The 22,322-nt window shown below is 35.8% G+C and overlaps 3 protein-coding genes and 1 pseudogene across 6 annotated transcripts; 3 read left to right on the top strand and 1 right to left on the bottom strand.

Annotated features, from left to right (window-relative positions):
- Positions 1-663: 663 nt before the first annotated feature.
- Positions 664-5,517, top strand: LOC100247753 (fructose-1,6-bisphosphatase, chloroplastic-like; annotated as a pseudogene).
- Positions 5,518-5,616: 99 nt separating this feature from the next.
- LOC100242619 (uncharacterized) lies at positions 5,617-8,659 on the bottom strand. Of its 2 annotated transcripts, none has more exons than XM_010655915.3 (7): positions 8,321-8,659; positions 7,969-8,227; positions 7,235-7,402; positions 6,392-7,076; positions 6,189-6,292; positions 6,041-6,100; positions 5,617-5,947 (listed from the first exon to the last, which is right to left on the bottom strand). In XM_010655915.3, exons 1-7 carry the CDS (start codon positions 8,492-8,494, stop codon positions 5,892-5,894), a joined length of 1,506 nt encoding a protein of 501 aa, XP_010654217.1. In that variant the 5' UTR covers positions 8,495-8,659; the 3' UTR covers positions 5,617-5,891. The 2 variants fall into 2 exon arrangements, with proteins under 2 accessions (XP_010654217.1, XP_002273523.2); XM_002273487.4 differs by having other exon boundaries at positions 7,202-7,402; positions 8,321-8,657.
- A 910-nt stretch (positions 8,660-9,569) lies between these two features.
- LOC100264906 (uncharacterized) lies at positions 9,570-14,534 on the top strand. Of its 3 annotated transcripts, none has more exons than XM_002276727.5 (5): positions 9,570-10,014; positions 10,647-10,825; positions 11,395-11,758; positions 11,897-11,978; positions 14,213-14,534. In XM_002276727.5, exons 1-4 carry the CDS (start codon positions 9,619-9,621, stop codon positions 11,975-11,977), a joined length of 1,020 nt encoding a protein of 339 aa, XP_002276763.1. In that variant the 5' UTR covers positions 9,570-9,618; the 3' UTR covers position 11,978; positions 14,213-14,534. The 3 variants fall into 3 exon arrangements, with proteins under 3 accessions (XP_002276763.1, XP_019076968.1, XP_059595126.1); XM_019221423.2 differs by lacking the exon at positions 14,213-14,534 and adding an exon at positions 12,406-12,603; XM_059739143.1 differs by lacking the exon at positions 14,213-14,534 and having other exon boundaries at positions 11,897-12,041.
- Positions 14,535-20,497: 5,963 nt separating this feature from the next.
- On the top strand, positions 20,498-22,126 carry LOC100252911 (L-type lectin-domain containing receptor kinase VIII.2). The gene has a single exon (XM_002276746.4). It carries the CDS (start codon positions 20,832-20,834, stop codon positions 21,906-21,908), a length of 1,077 nt encoding a protein of 358 aa, XP_002276782.1. The 5' UTR covers positions 20,498-20,831; the 3' UTR covers positions 21,909-22,126.
- The last annotated feature ends 196 nt before the right edge of the window (positions 22,127-22,322 follow it).

The following is a 22,322-nucleotide window of genomic DNA, read 5'->3' on the forward strand; positions in this document are numbered from 1 at the left end:
CATGATTCATGAAAAGATCTCAGAGAAGCAAATATGGCTACGCGAAAAAGATAGCCGGAAAATTTATGATGTGAAAAAGTAGCTTCTAGGCAGCGCAGAACCCTAACGATAAATATCTTTGCCTTTAGAAAATGCGTGATAATCTTTATATTTGGACAATAGAATCTTTGAAGTTCAATCTCAAAATAAACCAAGAAATATGCGATTTTACATTCTTTAGGTGTACCCTCACTCAATTGTTAGCCTTTTTTTACTTTCATTTATTATCAAAATAATAATTTATTAAGAATTTTAATTTTATTGGTTTATTTATTTTAGAGTCTTTGTTTATTTTATTTAAATTTATTTTAAATGTTAAAATATATACTTTCAAAAAAATATCTTACATTATGTTTGACTATTTCTCTTCAAAATATTTTTAAATATTTAAAAAAAAAACACTTCTCAAATTAAAGGTATTTTTAAAAAACACTATCGAAATTACTCTTATTTATTATTTTAAGCTGATTTAATATATTGACATATAATTAATTATGTAAGGAAAATAAAAGCCTAGAGAGGCGAACGAGGATCACACAAGTTTTGCATACAAACAGATAAGAGGGGGTCGGTGGAATTACAAGGTGGTGAGAGAGCGAAAGAAAAGAGAGTGTCTGAAAGAGAATGGGTGGGACAATTCCAACCGGCTCATCGCGCATCCTCTTCTCTAACTCTCCATCTTCCGTCTCTTGTCTCTCTCCTCACCATCTTCTTTCACGCTTCAACAACACCACCAGGGGGCAATACCACACTGTTACCCCTGTGTTGATACCTCGAGTCCCTGACGATCCACGCAGTTGCCGAATGGATGGACACGCGATTTCAACCCACAAAGGTTCTTGATTCAGTCGTTATACCTGCAAAAGGCATCCGGACAGGGTGTCCGGATGCACCCTCCGATGGTTTTGTTAGCCATGATTAGAGAGGGAGATATAAATCAATTGGCCTTTTACTAGGTCTCAGGAGATTACCTTCCTCTTCGTGTGAAGGTTTATATATAGTGCTAGGAGTAATGTTCCTCTCATTAATGGTGGGGAGATATTTTATGTTGTCATGATGACATTAGATGACAGCAGGGTCATCACCACCCTACAGGCGGCTGTCAGAAACCGTGGTAGGTGATGCGGCTGTCAGAGATCGTGGGAAGTGATCATGTAGAATTATCGTGGGAAGTGACTTGTTGTCACCTCAACCCGTCCTTTTATTCTGCAGGTGATGGGACGTGGGCCCTGGCTGGTTGTTGTGATAGCGTGTAAGACTCGCTTTACTTTAGTCAATGATCCGGACAATCATATCCGGATGTATTGTGGAGTGGACGCATTTATGGAAGCCGTCCGGATGTCTATGCTTTGTAAGCGTCGTTTGCTCTTCCTTGAGGCGGTCCGGATATAAAAAGTGCGTCATGTGTGCTTTATAGGAAGATCCGGATGAGGGTGACCCGGATGACAATGCGTGTCATGTGTCACTGTAAGATGCGTGCCACGTGTTTGTCGAAGGGAGGGGTCCCTACACCCTGGAATCCGATGCACAGCGGTGGGATCGGTGGCAACCTCACCAGAGACAAAACCCGACGTTTAGAGAAAGAAGAATGAATTCGAAATCGAAAACTTAACCACTTGGTTGTTAAAGCAAGAACAGGACGGTATAATTGATGCAGAGCTCACAATTGTACTCTCGAGTATTTCATTGGCATGTAAGCGGATAGCTTCGCTGCTTCAGAGGTCCAGCATTAGCAATCTTACTGGCGGTCAGGGCACCATCAACGTCCAAGGCGAGGATCAGAAGAAAGTCGACGTTATCTCCAATGAGGTTAGTATTTGATAGAATTTTAAGAAAGAAGATTCTGGAGAGAAGATAGTGGAAAAGGTTATTTTGGAAGACTGTCCAGAAAGTGTCTTCTCTTTTGTTGAGAAGTAGACTCTCTGTTTTCTCTATATATTTCTACAGCTTAAGTATTGTTACAATCTGTTAAGCATGAGCTGTCAAGACTAATCCAAAACTAATTCTTAACTGATACTAACTAATCTTCTCTAACATCCCCCCTTAAACTCAGGGTAGAAAGATTTTCTATCCTGAGTTTGTGTCTGAATTCAATAATTAAGTTGAGGAAACTATCTTTGTGAATACATCTGCAAGTTGATCAGCTGAGGGGACATGGCGAACCCCTACCTCCTTTCGAATGACCTTTTTACGGATAAAATAGAGATCAAGCTCTATGTGCTTTGTTCTTGCATGAAGAACAGGATTTGCAGACAGCAAAACCGTGCTAAGGTTATCACATCAAACTAGAGGAGGCTTAGCTAGGGGAATTTGAAACTCACTCAACAATGACCTTAACTATGTGACTTCAGCTACCAAACCTGCAAGACTTCGATATTCAACTTCAGTACTAGACCTTGAAATAGTATGTTGTTTCTTGGATTGCCAAGATATCAACTTTGGTCCCAAAAATACACAATGGCCTGAGGTCGAGCGTCTATCATCCAAATCAGATGCCCAATCAGCATCACAAAATCCAACTAAATCAAGGCTGGATGATTTCTTCAAATGCAAACCATGCTACAAAGTGCCCTATAAATATCTCAAGATTCGTTTCACAGCCTTCCAATGCTCCTCTGTAGGATTCTGCATAAACTGACATACTTTGTTCACACTGAAGGAAAGCTCCGACCTCGTGATGGTCACATATTGAAGAGCTCCTACTGTACTCCAATAAGCATGTAAATCCTCCACAGGATCACCATCTCCAGCTCTCAAATTTAGACCAGTGGGCAAGGGAGTTCTTGTAGGTTTGCAATGCACCATTTTTGTCTTTTGGAGCAAGTCTCGAATATAATTAATCTGGGATAAATGTAGTCCATTATTGGTATGAGAAACCTGTATTCCTAGGAAATAATGATCTTCCCCAAGGTCTTTCAAGGAAAATTCTAAGTTCAATTGAGCTATTAGGGAAGTAATTGCAGTTGTGTCACTATCAGTAACCAAAATGTCATCAACATAGACCAAGACATATGTAATATGACTAGGAGTGAACCTTAAGAATAGTGACTGGTCAGACTTGGCGAATACAAACCCAAAACTCAACAATGCTCGATGGAGTTTCTCAAACCAGGCTCGTGGGGCTTGTTTCAAGCCATACAAGGCCTTATGAAGTCTATAAACCAAATTAGGATTTTGCTCATCAATAAACCCCTATGGTTGTTGCATGAACACTTCCTTCTTGCAAATCTCCATTGAGGAACGCATTATTTACATCCAGTTGCTTGATTGCCCAATTCCTTGAGAGAGCAATGGTGAAAACAACTCTTATTGTAGAAGGCTTAATGACTGGACTAAAGGTCTCAGTGAAACCAAAGCTAGCTTGTTGGTGAAAGCCTTTGGCGACCAATCGTGTTTTATACTTTTGAATAGTGCCATATGGATTTTCTTTAGTTTTGTAAACCCATTTGCAACCTATAGCCTATCTACCAGCGGGTAAAGGAACTAGTGACCAGGTGTTGTTCCTTTGTAATGCATCATACTCAGCCACCATAGCCTTTTTCAACTCATCTTGTTGAAGGGCAGCTACAACACTTGAAGGTTCTCTTACTGCAGCAATAAAAATTTTGGGTTTAACAATTCCACTCTTTGCTCTAGTAATCATTGGATGAGTATTATCAGCATCCTTGGCAATTCTCCTAGTCACACTTGCATCTGCAACGGAAGAGACAACATGCTGTACAAGACTAGCGACTGGATTAGAAACAACTTGCTGAGGAGAAACAACAAAACTAGGAACTTGTGCAGGTGCTGGAGTAGTATCAGCACTATTAGGTGCATGTGGGTGAGTGGAAACAACATTATCCATTTCACTTATTGGCCTAGTTGAAGAAATGGGAGAAGTAGGAGCTAGCAGCATTGTTGGAGACAATATTGGAGAGGCTGAAGGAGACAAATGAGAAGTAGAAAGGGAAACAGTAGAAGGTAAACAAGATGAAGCTTGAATAGTTTTAGAATAAGGGAAGGAGGTTTCATTAAAAATTTTAAGAAGAAGATTCTGGAGAGAAGATAGTGGAAAAGGTTATTTTGGAAGACTGTCCAAAAAGTGTCTCCTCTTTTGTTGAGAAGTAGACTCTGTTTTCTCTATATATTTCTACAGCTTAAGTATTGTTACAATCTGTTAAGCATGAACTATCAAGACTAATCCAAAACTAATTCTTAACTGATCCTAACTAATCTTCTCTAACAGTATTAACTCCCTTCCTTCAAAGCATCAGCCTAAAGTGAATCAACATTATCAGTTGTAGAATTGTAGCTCAATCGAAAATGTTAATCACAATGTGCAGGTGTTCTGCAACTGCCTTAGATCTAGTGGAAGGACAGGGATTATAGCATCAGAAGAAGAAGACGTACCAGTTGCAGTTGAGGAAACTTACTCTGGAAACTACATTGTTGTGTTTGATCCAATCGATGGATCTGCCAATATTGACACGTCCTTGACCACTGAATCCATCTTTGGCATATATGGCCCTGATGAGCAGTGCCTCTTTGACATTGATGATGACTCCATGGTAATGTAATTCTCTCATTTTGCATTAACCAAGCACGCATCTAATTATTTTTCCAATGCCTACATGCTCAGAATTGTCTACTTGTAGCTTGATCAAACAAAACAGAAGTGTGTCGTTAGTGTTTGCCAGCCAGGCAGCAACTTGTTGGCCGCTGGCTATTGCCTATATTCCAGCTCTGTGGTCTTCACACTCTCAATAGGGAAAGGAGTTTTTGCATTCACGTTGGATCCAACATTTGGAGAATTCGTTTTAACGCATGCGGATATCAAGATACCCAGATCAGGTAAAATTTACTCATTCAATGAAGGAAATCACGAGCTATGGGATGATAATTTGAAGAGATACCTTCACCACCTTAGGCAGCCGGGCCCTAATGGCAAGCCCTATTCTGGCCGTTACATAGGCTGCCTTGTTGGTGAAATCCATAGAATGCTATTATATGGTGGCATTTATGGGAACCCTAAGAACATGAACAGCAAGAAGGGGAATCTGAGACTATTATATGAATGTGCACCAATGAGCTATTTAGTAGAACAAGCTGGTGGGAAAGCAACAGATGGTAACCAGAGAATACTTGACATCCAACCCACAGAGGTAAAAATAAAAAAATAAGAAAAATAATTAAAAGGAAACAAAGAAGCTGAAGCCAAAAGATGCAGGATGCTTTAACTGAATTTATCTTAAATAACAGCTAATATCAAGTAACTTTTCTTTTTCCGGCGGGTTCACCAGCGTACACCAATTTTTATTGGAAGCCCGGTTGAAGTGGAGAAATTGGAGAAGTACTTGGCCTGATAAGTCCTAATGGACAGATGGTCCAATTTTCTGTTGTTTGTAATTCCTGTTTATTTTCATTGGCATGTTTACAAATTTTTTAAAATCTGAACAAAGTCCAGATTGAATTCTAACATAGAATCAAATTTGCTTACTCATAACCTCCATTAAAAATGTGCAGGCAACATTCAAGGGAACTAGCACATCATATCAGCTTTTATAAAGAATTTATGTATTCAACAGAATCAACTCATTAGATCAGCATGCCTGGAGTAACAATTATATTTTTGCAAACCTTTAAATAAGGGTTTGCCAGCATATTAGATATAAAAACTACATAGATAAAAAATAAAAAAAATAAAAAAAATAAAGAGCAGGTAAATCTAAGGAATTAAGTGAAAATTCTACTGCTTGCTAAATGGAATTCTATTGGCAATTCTGTTGATATTGAACGTAACTGAATATCTTTTCTGGTAAGCAGCACACTGGTAACAGATCAGCCTAAAGACAGTCGTGTTGTTAAGCCAGTCAGTTTCTTGCAGACAAATTCTCCTGACCTACAGAAAAGCTTCGATGATCTTTTGCTGCAGTTTTAAAGGAACCATGGTCAGTAAATCTAGATCCTCCAAATAGGAAAGTATAGGATCAAGAGAAGGAGGAATGAATGGTAAGTTTACCAGGGCTTAGTATCCTTATGCATTTGGTTATGGTCTTTAGAGATGTAAGAGAATCTGGGCCTGTTTTCAGGAACAGAAAAAACTAGAGTTAATAAATTTATTGGCACATGTGCAAGTGAATCAAATCAAATGACATGAATTTCCTCACCTTGGATATTCATGTCCTCTGAATAAATTTTTGTCACAGTTGATGAAAGCTCAGAGAAACCTTGACTAGCTCCCAAATCACCATTCTGTAATTCTTGAGGTGTCCTGTGTATTATTCAGAGCCAAAAAAAAGTTACATGCTAGTTAAGGGAATGATGGAGATACATCTAATCACAGACAAAAAGCATAAGATGGAAACAATACCCTGAACCAGAGTCTATAGAAGAACCCAAGGCAGGCTGGCAAGAATAACTAATTCCTTCACAGTCAAGATCAAAATCAACTAATAGCTCAGAGATGGAGAAATCCATGCCAAAAGCATCAAAATTAGGCAAATCCATGTCAAAAATCTCTTCTTCACTTTTGGATTCAGATGTTGAAATCCCATCAGCGATTGGTTTCCCTGAGGTTGTCGGCAGATCAGAATCATCAAAATCTAGCCTTCCCTTTACATGATCCCTCTTGCTCATCTTCTTCAAGTTCGTCTTGATTGGTGAGCAAGAAGAAATGCACTGGTTTCTCTCCACGTAGTAAGCTTTCTGTTTGAAAGGGCTCACAATAACTGTCTCTGAAGAAATTATAGTGCAGTTAGCCGGTGTGATTACTTGGGGGGTATTATTCTTGCTGGAGTTAGCAGTCGAAGAAATCTCCAGTGGAGAGATGGCTTTATCATTTTGGGAGGAAATTGCTTGCGGAGGTGTTTTAGGACCAGATGAATTTGCTACAGGAGATAGAGAGGGCTGACTGAACAAATTCTTAGCAACACTGGATCCTTGAACCACTGACCCACCCAGCAAACGGTTGTGGGGTGAAGAACAAGCAGCTGAAAATTGCTTAATATTTTCTGGACCATTAACAGCATCAATTGATTGAGACAATGTATCGTTACCTGGAATTTTAAACAAAAAAAAATGTTTAGAGAACAATTCAAATATTGAAGGTGAAAATTCTATAAGGACATATCAGAAGCATAAGAGAATTTGCAGGGAAGGAAAAAAAAAAAAAAAAAAAAACCTTTGGTTGGCAACGGCTTGGTGGGTAATTTACCACGAGACCTCTTAGTAGGTGGAGGTGCATCAGGAACAGCCTTTACATCCTTCCTCTTTTTGGCAGATAGGTGATTTGTGATTGGTGTAGAGAAATTTGCAGGCTCCACTATAGCGTTCGAGGGCATTGGTAAGGGCGTCACAACGGGGGAGTTGTATGCATGGTAACCTAAGGAGAAGGCATCAAAACGATGAAGCCACCAAAACAATAAGCAGATCTTTGTAACATGACTCATGATTTTAGTGCAAAGAATTTCCACATATAAAAAATTGTTAATGACCATGATCACGGGAAATTGCTCGTTGCCTAAAGGATTCATTCAGCGGCTCTGAGAATTCCAAGTCAAACAACTGAAGCTTCAAATCAAACAAGATTAGGCTCAACTTTAGCATAGGTTGCATTATGCTTGACATTATCAGGACTTCAGTTTTCTTGAATTCCAACAATCAACACATTTCTATTGAAGAAGATCCAGTTTTGAGCGCCTTAGATTTGAATGTGTAACCCTAATTATTCAGAGGTTATATTTTGATCAACAGTTCTAATAAACTGTATGTACCAGATCCACCTAAATGAAAGCAAAAGTCATCAACCAGATTGGATAAACAAATAGCACCTATTCATCTATTCTGCTAGATTATCCAAAACCCAATTCTATCAAATAGTTGCCTATCTCAGACATTACTGTCACCGAAATTGCGAAAAAAAAATAAAATTCACAAGCAGAATGGTACCTGAGAAAGGCCCAACATTTGGATCTAATTGATGAACCACAGCTGTTGATTTTGTCCCCAAAGCCGGAATCATGGAGTTGGGAGTACTTCCTCCAGCGTTATAAGCGTTCATAGCGTCTTGCATACCCTGCAACAGCGTCTGGACACGAAATTTCTCCTGATCCAAACGGATCTTCTCTCGTTCCAGCATCACCTTCTGCTCCTTCAAAGAAATGTACTCGTCCAGCATCGCCCCCAAACTCAACAAACTCTTGGGCGCCTGTAAAAACCACACGAATCCTTTATCGAAACCACGCAAAATCAATGAAACACGCCGATCTTAAGCAAATAGCCTAAAAATCGAAAAGCGTACCTCCTGAACCGAAGATTTGGAAATGAGGTTGGAAGCTTCGTTCCTGAAAGTGGAACGAGTCTGGGAGTAGCTGTTGTCGGAGAGATATCGGTCGACAATGAAGGCGACCTGGACCGGAGTAACCTTCCCCTTGCCCAAGTTCTCTGGTTTTCTGGGTTTAGTCGGCTTCCCCATATCTTCTTCACAGGAAAAATGAGATATCGGAAGAGATCTGCGAGCACAAAATATACATATAAGGAGCAAAAGGAGGGTTGAAGAAGAACGCGGGAGTATTTGAAATTTTTGAAGAGACTGATAATAGGGAGGGAGACGCTGGTTTTTTAGCGGTTAATGTACCCTCTTCCCTCTAAAATTCTAAATCCCCCGAAACCTTCTTTTTTTAATTCGCTTTTGGCGGATGTCAAATTCAACTCCCTCCATGCGGTAAAAATGGGTCCAATGAAAAATAAATACCCCAATATTCTTTGGATTGTATAGGAGACTAGGAGTCTACAAACCAGCTCATAAATCTTTTTTAAACTCTTCGATACACGTGGACATTTGACATACACGTCACCCAAACACTTTCATAGTAGTCTAGAAGTTTTTAACCGCATGTTTAGTAACTATTTTCTAAAATAATTCTAAAAAAATAGTTTTTGAAAATTATTATTTAATTTTTATAAAATAAAAATCTATTTAAAAATTAAAAATATTTTTAACTCATTTTTTAATCATTCTATATATAATTATTTCTTAAAACGAACTTTCAGAAAATAAAGAAAAATAAGATAAAACAATTAAATAATTTTTTTTCAAAACATTATATTTTTTATTCTTAAAAAATAATTTTTAATTATCAAACATATTTTTTATGTTTTTAGTTTTAGAAAATATAAAACCGTTATAAAAAATAATTTCCAAACAGTTCATAACTTTGTGAAATTTTACAAAGTTTTTAGGATTTAAATTTTATGTCATGGGTCATTTATCGCAGAATTCTATTATATTTTATTAAATTCTATGAAATACATTAAAGTTCCTATGGACTAAATAAATAATAAATCCAAAACATAATGATGTTTTAACACAAAAATAATTGCCAATAAATGGATGGTAACACCATAAATAAATGACTCTTAACATTGTTATGTTTCAAAAGGTAGAAGAGAAAAAAAAAATGGGAAGTGTGGTCAAGTTTCATGGGCTGAAGCTAGAGCCCAGCATCAGAAGCCCATTATCCCAAAAAAACAGGAGCACAAAAATACAAATCTGCTATGTAACGTTACCACTCCAGGTTTTAGCAGCAGCAGGAGAAGATGAAGCAAGGGCTTCTGCTATGTAATCCTTCATACAACGCTCCATCTCTGCCCTCCCTTCATTTCCCAATATCCACAGCTAAACGTACCACTGTCATCTCTGTAAGCCTTGATTCAGCCGATACCCGACCGCTTACAGCCAGAGAAAGAAGACAACTCAGAAACGAGAGGAGAGAGAGCAAAGCCACCACCAATTGGAGAGAAGAGGTGGAGGAAAGGCTTCTCAAGAAGCCCAAGAAGAGGTATGCTTCCTGGACCGAAGAGCTTAACCTCGACAACCTCGCTCTTTTGGGTCCTCAATGGTGGGTCGTTCGCGTTTCACGGGTTTCGGGTCAGGAGTCAGCGGAACGACTCGCCCGATCCTTGGCCAGGAACTTCCCCGACATTGATTTCAAGGTAGTTTGGGTACCGGGTAGGATTCAAAATCATTCCTACTTTGGGTTTTGTGTTCAATGATTGATGAATTTCAGTTAGAAATGCTATGCTCATGCTTTTGGGTTTCACTGTTTCATGTCTGCCTTTAGTTGTGTTGTATGTCATTTGAATTATGATTCCTGTATACTTTGAGGGCGCTGTTTTTGGCTTCCCCTCTTTTCTATTTATACTACTTCTCTTTACCTATCCAAAAAAAATATATATCATTGGTATTATGATCAGTCTTTTAGGTTTGATGTGAATCCTTTGATAGATATTCTTCTCGGGCAAAATCCCACTGCGCTTATGTTGGATACAATGCCATAATTAAGTTAAAGTTGCTTAACCCTACCTCAAGTTTCTTATATAGTCCTTGGATTCAGTGGCAGTTTTCTATTCCATGTAGATTAAGTTGTCAGCATTATGCTAGATCCTTTATTTCGTTGAAATTTTTGGAGTTTCTCGAATCTTGCGAGCAAAATATGATTTAATTTTGTTAATTGTTTTGGAAATGGGGCTTAATGATGACTATTTGAGGCATATGGATTTGAATGCCAAAAAAATAAAATTGCCACAGGTGGATTGCGGCTCAACCTCCTTACTGTTTGTTTCAGGTTTATGTTCCATCTGTCCAAGTGAAAAGGAAATTAAAGAATGGATCGATTTCAGTTAAACCAAAACCCCTCTTTCCTGGGTGTGTATTTTTAAGGTGTGTACTGAACAAGGAGACACATGACTTTATAAGAGAATGTGATGGGATTGGAGGCTTTGTTGGATCCAAAGTTGGAAATACGTAAGCATTCATTCTTGTTCTCATTGCACTAGTTGAATTTGCTATAATTACTTGTTTCAACACTATTCAGTAAAAGTAGTATAAGGATTTGATAGTATAGATGTTGAAGTGTCTTGTAGATACATCATACTTTGTCCCCCTACAGCTAGGATGCTCTTATTTTACCGGGTATGAAAAACAGTGAAGGACCTCCATAGATATCTGGGAAAGATGTAACTTTACCATTTTCTAAACTTAAGGGCTATCCAATTCTAACTTAACTCTACTGATTTTATGACTCATGGGCCCTGTAGAGGAGATGCATAGATGGTGCAGCAGCATAGTAGGAAAATAAATTTGTACCTGAAGAAAGAGATTCTGATAGCAAATTTTTACCCAAAGAAAGAGAATTGGAGTAAACTGCATATGTTCCAGCCAAAAAAATGTAAAACAAAATTTAGGAAAGAAAGTATTCCTGTAATGAAAAATCAGGGTTGTCTTATTTGGATGTCCTTTCAGCCTGCCTGCTTTTTCTCCATTGCATAAATTTCAGGCAGTTTGAAATGATGCTGATCCTTCAACATTTGCAGAAAAAGGCAGATTAACAAACCCAGGCCAGTTTCTGTTGATGATATTGAAGCAATCTTCAAACAATCAAAAGAAGAACAGGAAAAAGCAGACAAAGCTTTTGAAGAAGAGCAGCAAAAAGAAGAAACTATTAACCCTGAGAAACTGATTATATACCCTCATTTAGATTCCAAAGATGTTACAATATCTGTAGTAGATTCCAAGCCAAAAAGGCGATCCAGAAAAGCTTCCAAACCTATTGCAGATGGTGCATCAACAGCAAAGCATGATAAGCTCCTTAAACCAGGTTCAACCGTCCGAGTTGTATCTGGGACTTTTACAGAGTTCTCGGGCAGCCTTAAAAAGCTGGATCGCAAAAATGGAAAGGTATGCTATTAATTGATACATCGACTTATTGACGTTTAATACGATTAATATGTTGCAAAGTCCATGTGAAAACTTTTTTGCCTCTTTATGCGTTCATCTATTCAAGACTAAATTTAATGTTATATTGTTTTCTTTCAGGCAACTGTTGGATTCACTCTCTTTGGAAAGGAGACCTTAGTGGACCTTGATGTCAATGAAATTGTTGCAGAAACAAAGTGATGTAAGCAACTTTTTCACTGATAATTCTTATTAAATGTTAAGTTTATCCATTTCATAGCTTTAATTCCACTCTCCTTTATTGTATTTTCACCCTTTTTCCTGCATAGCCTTTGAATCTAGAACGTACACTGTGATTGAGTGAGAGCCTCATGCTCCCTAAATTATGAGGCCCCATCCCAAGGTCACTTGCTCAGTCTTAAGGTCCCATTTCTCTGGCCATTGATGATTCCTTGCAGCATTAGACAAATTAAAAATAATAAAAAATAGTATATGCTTGCAAGGGGAAGTTGCCAATTAGATTGAAATCTTCCATGTAGGTTGCTATTTTTGACATAGTATATGCTCCATGCTGCATAAGCTGTCTAGTCCTACTTGGCAAAGTATAATCTTAATGCCTACTTATGTCTGGCATATGATACTGCTAACAGATGATTGAGAGGGCTTATCCAGGATTTGCAAGTTGGAATGCAGATCTTTGTATGCGTATATAACCACATAGTATGCATACTTGTACTTCTTTGCAATTCCATGATAATTTCAGTTGCAAGTTTTAAACTATGATTTGTACTGACTTGAGTACATATACTAAAATACAGAGACAAAAATCTACTAGAAATCTACTTTCATGATTAGTCTCAATGACATTAACATTGTTTAGGTTCTAGTTTGGTCAAACTCAGTTGATGGTTATTTTGAAGAAGAGGATTATGTGTAAATATGATTTGGTTTCAAACTCATACAAGACAAATGGCAACTCTAAATTGACCTATAGAGACCTTTGTCATGGATTTGATTTGAGTTGAGTTGGTATCAGAATAGAGCTCAAAAGTGCTAAAAATTGTTGTCTAGTGTACCTTGTGCTACTAGTGCAATGGTTCCAGGCAGTGTCTGCACTGCGTGCCAAGTAGACTTTCTGCTCCCAACTCACATAGCAGCACAGTTGCATCCAGAAGAGAAGGTTCTATTTTTGGCCACTATGCTTCCAGTTTGGTTGGTATTTTGGTACTAGACATGGAGTTGTGCTACTAGTGCTATTAAGGATATGCTACCGGTGCTAGTAACATTTCACTACTAGTGCGAGTAAGGATGTGTAATTAGGGCTAGTAACAATTGACTAGAAACACGGTAGAATACAGAGGCATGCAGTCTGGATATTTGCTTTATGCTCTACCACTACCAGCTCAAGGTGGATTGCACTCCCAGAGCAATAAAGACTAGAAGCTTGGTTTTTCTATTCTGACATGTGCTACCAGCCAGGAGCATTGCACTAACAATGCAAGTAGCACTAGAAGTGCAGATTATGTTATGAATTCAAGGTTAATAGTTTCTGGTTTTCTTTTCTAGGCATTTATAGGTCAGTTATGAGTTCATTTGTCTATAAATGGACCCTAGGTCATTTAGATTTGGTGTATCTCTTAAAACTCCCTGTAATTCATTGTGAAAACTCTTTGAGAGAGAAGTTGTGAGAGTGACTCAAGTGTTTATGCAGGCCAATCCTAGTAGTGTGTGACTATAGTGATTTATTAAATTTTGATTTGTTATTATGGTCCTGCATTTGTCATTCAAGAATCGGATCTGAGTGCTTTCAGAATGCCTTATTGAAGAGAGTTAACAATCAAAGAATTGCAATCTGATCCAGTGGGACTCTGGAGATCAATTGTGGTGTGATTATGTGATCTAGGTTTAGTGTGACTCCGGAGCAATACCATTGGCTGAGAAATCTTGGGGTGACTCCTAGTACTGAATGTGACTTTGTCATGTAACAAAATTGAGTGTTGTGGTGCATTAAGGCTGTGATCTGAAAATCCCAGTGGGATGTTGAGTGCCTTGATGTGACTTTGAGGTTGGGCACTCATTTTCAAAGAGAAGGCACAGAATGAGTAGATCAGGGATCGATCGAGCGGACTTGTGTTTGTTTAAACTAAACTTTGTAGCTTTATTATTCAATAGTGGAGTATTGCTAGCTGGAAAAGCTCATGGTTTTTCACCAATGGAGGAGGTTTTCCGGGTAAAATCCTTGTGTCTATTGTATGATTGCTTTTGCATTCATTATCTACTACATAATCATAGCATTATTAGCCAATGGAGATTAAAATTGGTAAAATTGCATCAAATTACTCATAGGTTACTGAGATCACCTGCTTGAGATTCCATCCAAACTTGAGATGATTTATTTTGACTAGCATCATCATCATCATGACATTAGTTTTGTTTTCACGTTTTTCAACATTAAAGCCAAGTACTTGAAAGAGAGCTAATGTGACACAAAATCTGCATAAGGAAATGCCATTTGGTGAAGCCAGACAAAAAAACCAGTATATATGTAAAAGCCAAGCTCTTCAAAGAGACGAAGTGACAGAAGATCTGAATGAGGAGACACCATTTGGTGAAGCCTTATATCGACAATGAAAGAAAAGTCTTCACCAGCATTTGCAAATTTATTCTCCACAAGTAGAGCCTTGTTTTAGTTGATAGGACATTGGTTTCAGCTTTACCTTGTATAATGCATATACCGGGTTAAAACTAATCATAAGAATGTTTTACATCCCCAACAAACCCCATCCCTTCTTCAAGTGTGGGTGGAGGTGGGTGTTGGTGTTGGGTGTTGGGTGCCTATCAAAATTGTCTGTGTTATTTTCTTATAGGTATACTGTTCCCATCAGAAGATACCACCTATCATCCAATGGAATTGTTTTGTTCCATACCCTAAAGAGATATATTAGTCTACCCCAGATCCGTAGTTTGTGCTTTGACCATGCTATCTAGATAGTTCTGCGATTCTTGGGGTCTTCATTTAGACTGGTTGCTATTATGACTATACCATTAGATATTCTCTTATTTTGCTAGACATTTGCCATTGATCAATTCAGGTAGGACTGTTAAACCACATAGGATGAGATAATGCCATAGAATATTTTCTGGATATGGAATACGGAATATCCATTTTTGTCTATTTGAATGCTGCCAATTGAAGGTGTTGTTTCATTGTCATTAGATTGGTTGATAACTGACATCACTTAATTCCTAGTGAAGCAAAAGATCGTTGAAAAAGATTTTGATAAGGAGTCACAAGGGGTAAGAAAAACAGTTGTTATAGATAAGCCTATGTCAAACCCCACTACGTATTACTTCTTCACAGCATCTCCAACTGATTAGCTTTCAGTCTAAAGCATCCTATACCCCACAAACAAGACACATGCATGCATATCCATTCAAGATGGAATTAGGAAAACCCAAAAAGGAAAAGAGTGAATAGAAAAAAGATTGATGTTTGATTACCTGAATCCTTCTATGTGTCTGCCAAGTTGTTTTCCTAACCCCTTTGCCTTCCTATGGGGTGGAGGGTCCTCTCTCCTCCGGATCAAAGAAATAGATTTGATTAATATGGGGCATTGTTAATAGGTTTTTCTTGCTTGGGCAAACATTTGCTAAATATAAGGAGCTTACAAGTTTAGAAGATATTGCTACCAGCATTTCATTTAGAATTAATTCATTTAAAGGTACGAAAAAAAATCTCAAATTTATAATTCTAGCATTTTTCGCTTTTGAATTGGAAAAGTAATATATTTTTAATATTTTGATTATTTATATGTAAGTTTTAAAAGGAAATGTTATTTTTTTTAATTAAAAATTGATATTTCTTAGACTTGAGAAAAAAAAAATGACCGATAAGTCTATGTTGGGATGACAAAAATATTTATAATAAGAACCAAATAAAATAAAATAAAATTGAATTAATTTTTTTTGCTTGAAGAAAAATTAAGTATAATTAAAATTATTTTAGAACTTTTATGCTTTAAATTTTTATTTTCTATATAAAACATAAAATGAAGGAAATAAATTTGAGTATTTATGTACAAAAATTTGATTAAATTCAAACTAAATTATTATTTTTCTTATATTTCCTAAGATTAATTATTAAGGTCTAAAATCCTACAAATAGACAATTATTATGTATCACGCGTCACGCATATTGAATTAACTGGATTTAATTTTTGTAAAATATCCGCCATCCAATTAAATTGAAAAAAAAAAAAGGGAGAATTGTGTTTTGGGCCCAGTTGGGCCCAAAAATTAATAAAAGATCCTCATAAGTTTCATATTTAAGCCCAACACCTAAAGAAAATTTACAAATTGAAAAGAAGGATATGAAACATTCAATTTTCCGAAAATGCCCTTTATTGTCAAAAAGAAAAAGAAAACAACTAACTTTCCTACTCTCTTTCATTCTTTTTTTCACTCTCTCTTTCATCATTCACCTTGTCTTTTTCTCTCACATATTAATTAGTGGGACATGTAAATTAATTCTTTTATAGAAAAGTGTTACTATTTTCATCAATTATTTTTCTCCCAAAAACCATGCCTAATAAATTAAATATTGGAAATCAATGGTTGAAAATGATTATTACTATATTTTTAAAGTAAATATTTTTTAAATACCTCCTAATTTTTTTTTAAACTTACAAAATATATAATAAATATTTTTTAAACACCTTAAAAAATATTATTATTCTTTTTTATCCAATATATATATAAATATCTTTAAGGTTGTAGACAATTATTTGAATATTTTCTCTATTTTTTGGACAATACATTGATATTATCTTAATATATTATTTTGTAACATGATCATTTTTTAACTAATGGTGATAATTAATTTTTAATTGAATAATGTATTATAACTTAATAATTTGAAAAATATTCAAATGCCCTTTTAAATCTAAAATAGATGTGGACTTGACATGGTTTAAATAATTAAAGCATGATGTCATTAAGTTAAGCAAATGTATCATATTAAGAGATGTGTATGTAAATTATATCATAATTTTCTCTTTTTTTTATTTTTTTTCCTCGTACATGATATCTTTTGTATAAAGTTTTGTAGATGAAAAATAACAAAATCTTTTGTTATGTAAAGAGGCATAACAACACATTAAAATTGAAAAGAGAATATAATGGAACACAAATGAGATGAAAATCACTTTAAATAAGGATATAATAGAAAACATATAAATGTAAGAAAAAACAAGTTTAGGTGAAATTTAAAATAAAAAATCAAAGAAAATAAATTAAAAGTAATAATATAAAAATCGTAGAATCTTCAAAACTATAATTACAACAAAAAAATTATTTTAAATTAACTTGATAATTTAAATTAATGATTTTTTATAAAAAAAAAATTACAAATGTTACAAAGATAATTTTTTATCCTTTTTAATTCTATTTAAATATGATTTTTTTAATATCTTCTAATATTATGTTTATAAAGGTAAAATAGTAAAAATATATATTTTATTCGGTTTACTTGTAATAAACACTTTAATTTTGGAATGCTCTTTTATAGTTAGTGTAACACCCTTATATAATAGTGCAAATTTCATAAATAATTTATGGGTAACAAAGAAAATAAAGAAATGATTCAAAATTAACTAAAATCTTTCACAAATGGTAACCTTGTACACCCTTGTACACTTAGTATATTTCCCTTGTACATTTAGTACATTTCCCTTGTACAGTTAGTGTAACATTATTGTACAATGGTGCAATATATCCCTCTTAAGTTGTATGTCCATGTAAGTATATTAATCTTATTTCTAATGGTTTGGCTAACAAAATGGTGGATGAATTAGGATTAAATTTTTTTTCCCCAAACATTATTACTAAGAAAAGTATCGAAATTTCCATGTGAAAGTTAAATAAATTGCATGACATAGGTATGCAATCTATGGGTGACAAGGAAAATGAAAAAGTGATTCAAAATCGATTAAATTTTTTTATAGATGGTAGTCTTGTACACCCTTGTACACTTAATACATTTTCCTTGTACACTTAGTACATTTCCCTTGTACAATTAGTGTAATACCATTGTACAATATATCTATCCTAAGTAATATGTCCATGTAGGTATGTTAACCATATTTCTAATGGTTTAACTAATAAAAGGATGGATGAATTAGGGTTAGTTTTTTTTTTTTCCCAAACATCATTATTGGGGAAAGTATCGGAATTTCCATATGGGAGTTAAATAAAGTGCATGACATAAGTATGCAATTTGTGGGTGACAAGGAAAATAAAGGAGTGGTTCAAAATAGATTGAAATCTTTTATAAATGGTAATCTTATACACTGTTTGTACACTTAGTACATTTCCCTTATACAGTTAGTAAATACTCTTATATAGTGACACAAATTTCATATTCCCGTAGTGCATATATGCCTATATTTGTATTAAACATGATTCTAGTAGTTTGATTAAAAAAATGATGAAAAACTTCAATCCAATTTTTTTATGAACATATTACATTTTTGTGAAAAAAAATATACAATTGACCAATTCCTTTATTTAATTGTGAACATATTATATTTTAAAAATAAAAAAGAATAATTAATAAATGAAATTTAATTCTTTTTATTATCTTAGTATTAAACAAGGTCTTCAATTTTCATTTTTAAAAATATTTTTCATTTTTTTAATTAAATGTATTTTCAAAAAGAGACAATATAGAAAATAAAAATAATTTTTTAAAATAAAAAAATAATAAAAACTAGAAAAAATATTTTAAAACCAATCTCAAACATAATCTATATAATTTTTAACTACTTGTTTTTATTTAAAATGAGTAAACATATCATTTAACCCTTTTGTACGAGAAAAAAATCAATCTCTACTATACTATGTATTGATATAATCCATTTCTATATACGAAAACATTTTAGTTGGATATTTAAAATAAAAACTCTTCATCTATCCTCTTTCTCTCTTTTTCTTTTTTCTCATTTCAATAAATTTTCAATTAATTCAAATCATTAAAAAAATTCCTTAATAAACAAATTTGGAACATTCATATAACTTATTACAAAAGTCTATGTTCAAAAAATTATTAAACTATGGAAAGAAAAAAATTGAAAAAAAAACTTTAAACTTTTTATTTTATAATAATAAAAAAAATAAACTTTAAAATACTTTTTAGTATAAAAGAAAAAAAATAGTAAATATATTTATTTTAAATAGTGTTTTAATCATTAAATTATTTACTTGTAAAATGTAAAAAATAATTTTTATTCATTTAAATTAATATTTTTTCCAAAAGTATGTTCCAAAATAATTTTTGAATCATTAATATAATTTTTATTTATTTATAATTTAAAAATAGAAAATAATGTTGATTTTTCAATTAATTTTAAAGGAGTTTAAAAAATAATAAAAAATAAAAAAATAATTAAATAAATGAGAATTTTATGGATGGGGCATGTAAAGAGTAGTGGTATAAAGACAAAATGATGGGTGTAAGTAAAAAGGGGTATTTTTATCTATTCCAACCTTATATCCTTTCAATCAATTATAGGTGTTTGGAGGATCTTTTATTAATTTTTGGGCCCAACTGGCCCAAAACATAATTCTCCCAAAAAAAGGAAAAAAAGTAGTACGACGTGGAGGGTGGAATTTTAATTGGAGGGTCCCACCACAAATCACGACCCACAGCATTTGAAAATAATTGCAGAGGAGGGCCTTTATTGAATGGAGAATCGCATGGGCCCTACATCGATCTTCAAAACGTGATTGTATTTAATGTTGGTGTCAACTCCTACGATGATCGGATCACCAATTTCAAGGATGTGGAATCTCTCCTGGCGAGTACCTACACAAGAGTGGGACGCAGCCTATCCTCTGCACAGAAAATGGCTCAACGGAACGTTCGTTAAATGCAACACTGACCTGTCCTGTTCGTTGCCAGGCTCACTTGTCTCCTTCTCAGCTGTCTGTGCCTTTTCCTTTCGGAACCTATCCGTTACCATATCAAAATCACAAAAGCACGCGCACATTAGTTTTTTACTGTAAAGAGTTTGCTAAAGTGGGCACAGTGCACAACACCTTTGTTGTGTGTTGGATAAACGCCACGACATGGTGTATCTCTACGCACGCCGCGCCATTTAGACTGGGCCCTCCATGAAAACTCATCCTTTTTGCCCCCACAAAACTTTAATACTCTACTTTTGTGATAGAGACCAAAATTTTTAAATCTAAAAACAAAATAATAAACCAAGGAAATAAAAATGAAAAAGAAGTGGGGGACTCTCCTGGAAGTACAGAAAATTATTGACTCGCGGTCTGGTATTAACAGCTGTACATAATGGATCAAGGGCATGGAGGGTGCGTGCCTCCTGGGTAGTAACACTAACACATAACAACATAGGCCCTCTTCTTTCTATTGTGATACTTCCACTAACTTTGATTGCTTTGCAAATGCATCCTCATATTCTACATATTTGCGTTTGGGTTCTCATGTTACTTATATTTGTATATTAAAATGACATCATGCCATGCAAATCCTATAAATTTTATTATATTCGCCGCCTTGACATTATGTTTGCAAAAATACCCTCATCGACACTGCGAAAAGGGCAGAGGTGGCAGGCACATGTCATTTTTTCTTTTTAGATAAAAGTTATTCAACTTTAAGTTAACAAGTAGGTTTACAACTTACGATTTCCCCTTATCAGGGCAACGAGGGATGTGTAAGGGGGAAGTGGGGGGGAAAGCGGAATTTTAGCAAAAATCAAGTGGGGCAATTACGCGAATAAGTAAAGGAAGAGGAGTATGGTTGCAAATTCTACCAAAAGTGGAGAAGACAGCTGCAAAAAAGAAACCCTTTATTATATTCCCTCACTCAGCAAGCACTGAGAGAAAGTGAATTCACAGAAGTAAACGTATTTAATTTTCCCGGCCTTCGAGCAACCCCACCCTCACTTCTCCTCTCAAACCCTAAACTAACAAAATTTAGCAGATGCGATCAATCCAAAAACCCTAGATTCCTCCCCACAACGCCCAGATCCACCTCCAGCCCACTTCTGCCATGGCTTCACCTTCCCTTTCCACCTACCTCACTACCCTTTCATTGATCGTTTTCTTCTTCAGGGCATTATCTGCCGTCCCCATTCTCTCTTTTTCCTTGAACAGTTTCGGAAAAGATCCGAGTTTTGAGTCCGATTTTGCTCTGTACGGTGATGCCAAGGTCGTTAATGGCGGCTCTTCGGTCCAGCTCTCGGGCCCAGCGAGTTCAAGCGCTGGACGCTTCGTATACAAGAGACCCGTCAGGGTCGTTGAAGGAAACCCCAGAAACTCGGTTTCTTTTTCCACGTATTTCTCCTTCTCGATGTCGCCTGGAAATGGCGGCGGTTTGGCTTTTGCTGTGTTCCCAAGTGGGTTTCCTTTGAACGTGCTTAACGGTAGTTCTTTTGGGCTCTCACATGGGTTGAAGGAGACAGCAATTAGGGTTTTTGCCGTTGAATTTGACACGCCGAGGGATGCTCAACATGGTTATTCGAATGGGAACCATGTGGGGGTTGATGTAGCTAATCTCGTATCAGTTACAGTGAGCAATGTGTCCTCGATCGATTTGGTATTGAACAATGGGGAGAGATTGAATTGTTGGATCGACTACGAGGCAGGGTCGAAGCGATTAGAGGTAAGATTGAGTAAATTTGGGGATATCAGGCCCGTAAGTCCCTTCATCTCTCACCCAATTGACCTGTCAGAAATGTGGAATGAGGATGAGGTGTATGTGGGGTTCAGTTCTTCAAGTGGGAACTCGTCTCAGACGTGTGTAGTCTATTCATGGAGTTTTAATACAAGGCCTGTTCCACATTGGATGCATTCACAGCCATTAGATCCGAAAACTTTGAAAGAGGACATGAGGCCTCAGACAGTTCACGAGAAGAGGGCTTGTCTTTTGAGGGTACTTGCTGCCCTTATTTTTGGCACTGGGTGTGGGGCATTAGGAGCTTTTATTGCCTTGTTCTTGTGCACCATATTTGGGAATAGGCGCCCGGTGGTGCCGGTGCCGGAGGAGTTTGTCATGCGCCCCGTGGAATTCGAGTACAAGAAGGTCAATGTAATTGTAGATAAATCCATCCAAAATGGAGGGAAGTAGACGTTTGAGGTGGGGGTTGTGTTGGAGGCTTTGTGTTGTAAATTCACGGTCTTTTTGTTTTGTTCTTGTATTCTTATGGTTGTATTGTGTGGTTGTAATTCCATTATCAATCAGCAAATGTACCTTATGTTACATATTTCCTGATGGTAAGGGGCTTTCAACAACAGCTTGCGGATGTTTTCAGATTAATTCTCAAAAAACTGATCACAGTTTTGCAATTCTCTCTACTTAGCATCTCTGTTTACAGTATTGCAATTCTCTACTTAGCATCTCTGTTTACAGCTTTGGCATTTTTAGTATGGTTTTTCCCACTGAAGCGAAAGGAAAGGACTTTTTTCCTTCAGCTTCCAAATCCCCTAATCCTTACTGAATTTGAATAGCTTGAAATTCCTACCCCCTTCTAGTTGTTATAAT

The sequence above is a fragment of the Vitis vinifera genome, chromosome 8, assembly GCF_030704535.1.
Source record: "Vitis vinifera cultivar Pinot Noir 40024 chromosome 8, ASM3070453v1".
NCBI lineage: Eukaryota > Viridiplantae > Streptophyta > Magnoliopsida > Vitales > Vitaceae > Vitis > Vitis vinifera.

Excerpts from the sequence above, each read along its gene's own strand:
- LOC100242619 (XM_002273487.4), bottom strand. The coding sequence starts at position 8,494 with ATGGGGAAGCCGACTAAACCCAGAAAACCAGAGAACTTGGGCAAGGGG. Across the intron at positions 7,403-7,968 it reads AAATGTTGGGCCTTTCTCAG|GTTACCATGCATACAACTCC; the intron begins GTACCATTCTGC and ends CCTTCTCCTTAG. Across the intron at positions 6,293-6,391 it reads TCTATAGACTCTGGTTCAGG|GACACCTCAAGAATTACAGA; the intron begins GTATTGTTTCCA and ends AATAATACACAG.
- LOC100264906 (XM_002276727.5), top strand. The coding sequence starts at position 9,619 with ATGAAGCAAGGGCTTCTGCTATGTAATCCTTCATACAACGCTCCATCT. Across the intron at positions 10,015-10,646 it reads TCCCCGACATTGATTTCAAG|GTTTATGTTCCATCTGTCCA; the intron begins GTAGTTTGGGTA and ends TGTTTGTTTCAG. Across the intron at positions 10,826-11,394 it reads GGATCCAAAGTTGGAAATAC|AAAAAGGCAGATTAACAAAC; the intron begins GTAAGCATTCAT and ends CAACATTTGCAG.
- LOC100252911 (XM_002276746.4), top strand. The coding sequence starts at position 20,832 with ATGGCTTCACCTTCCCTTTCCACCTACCTCACTACCCTTTCATTGATC.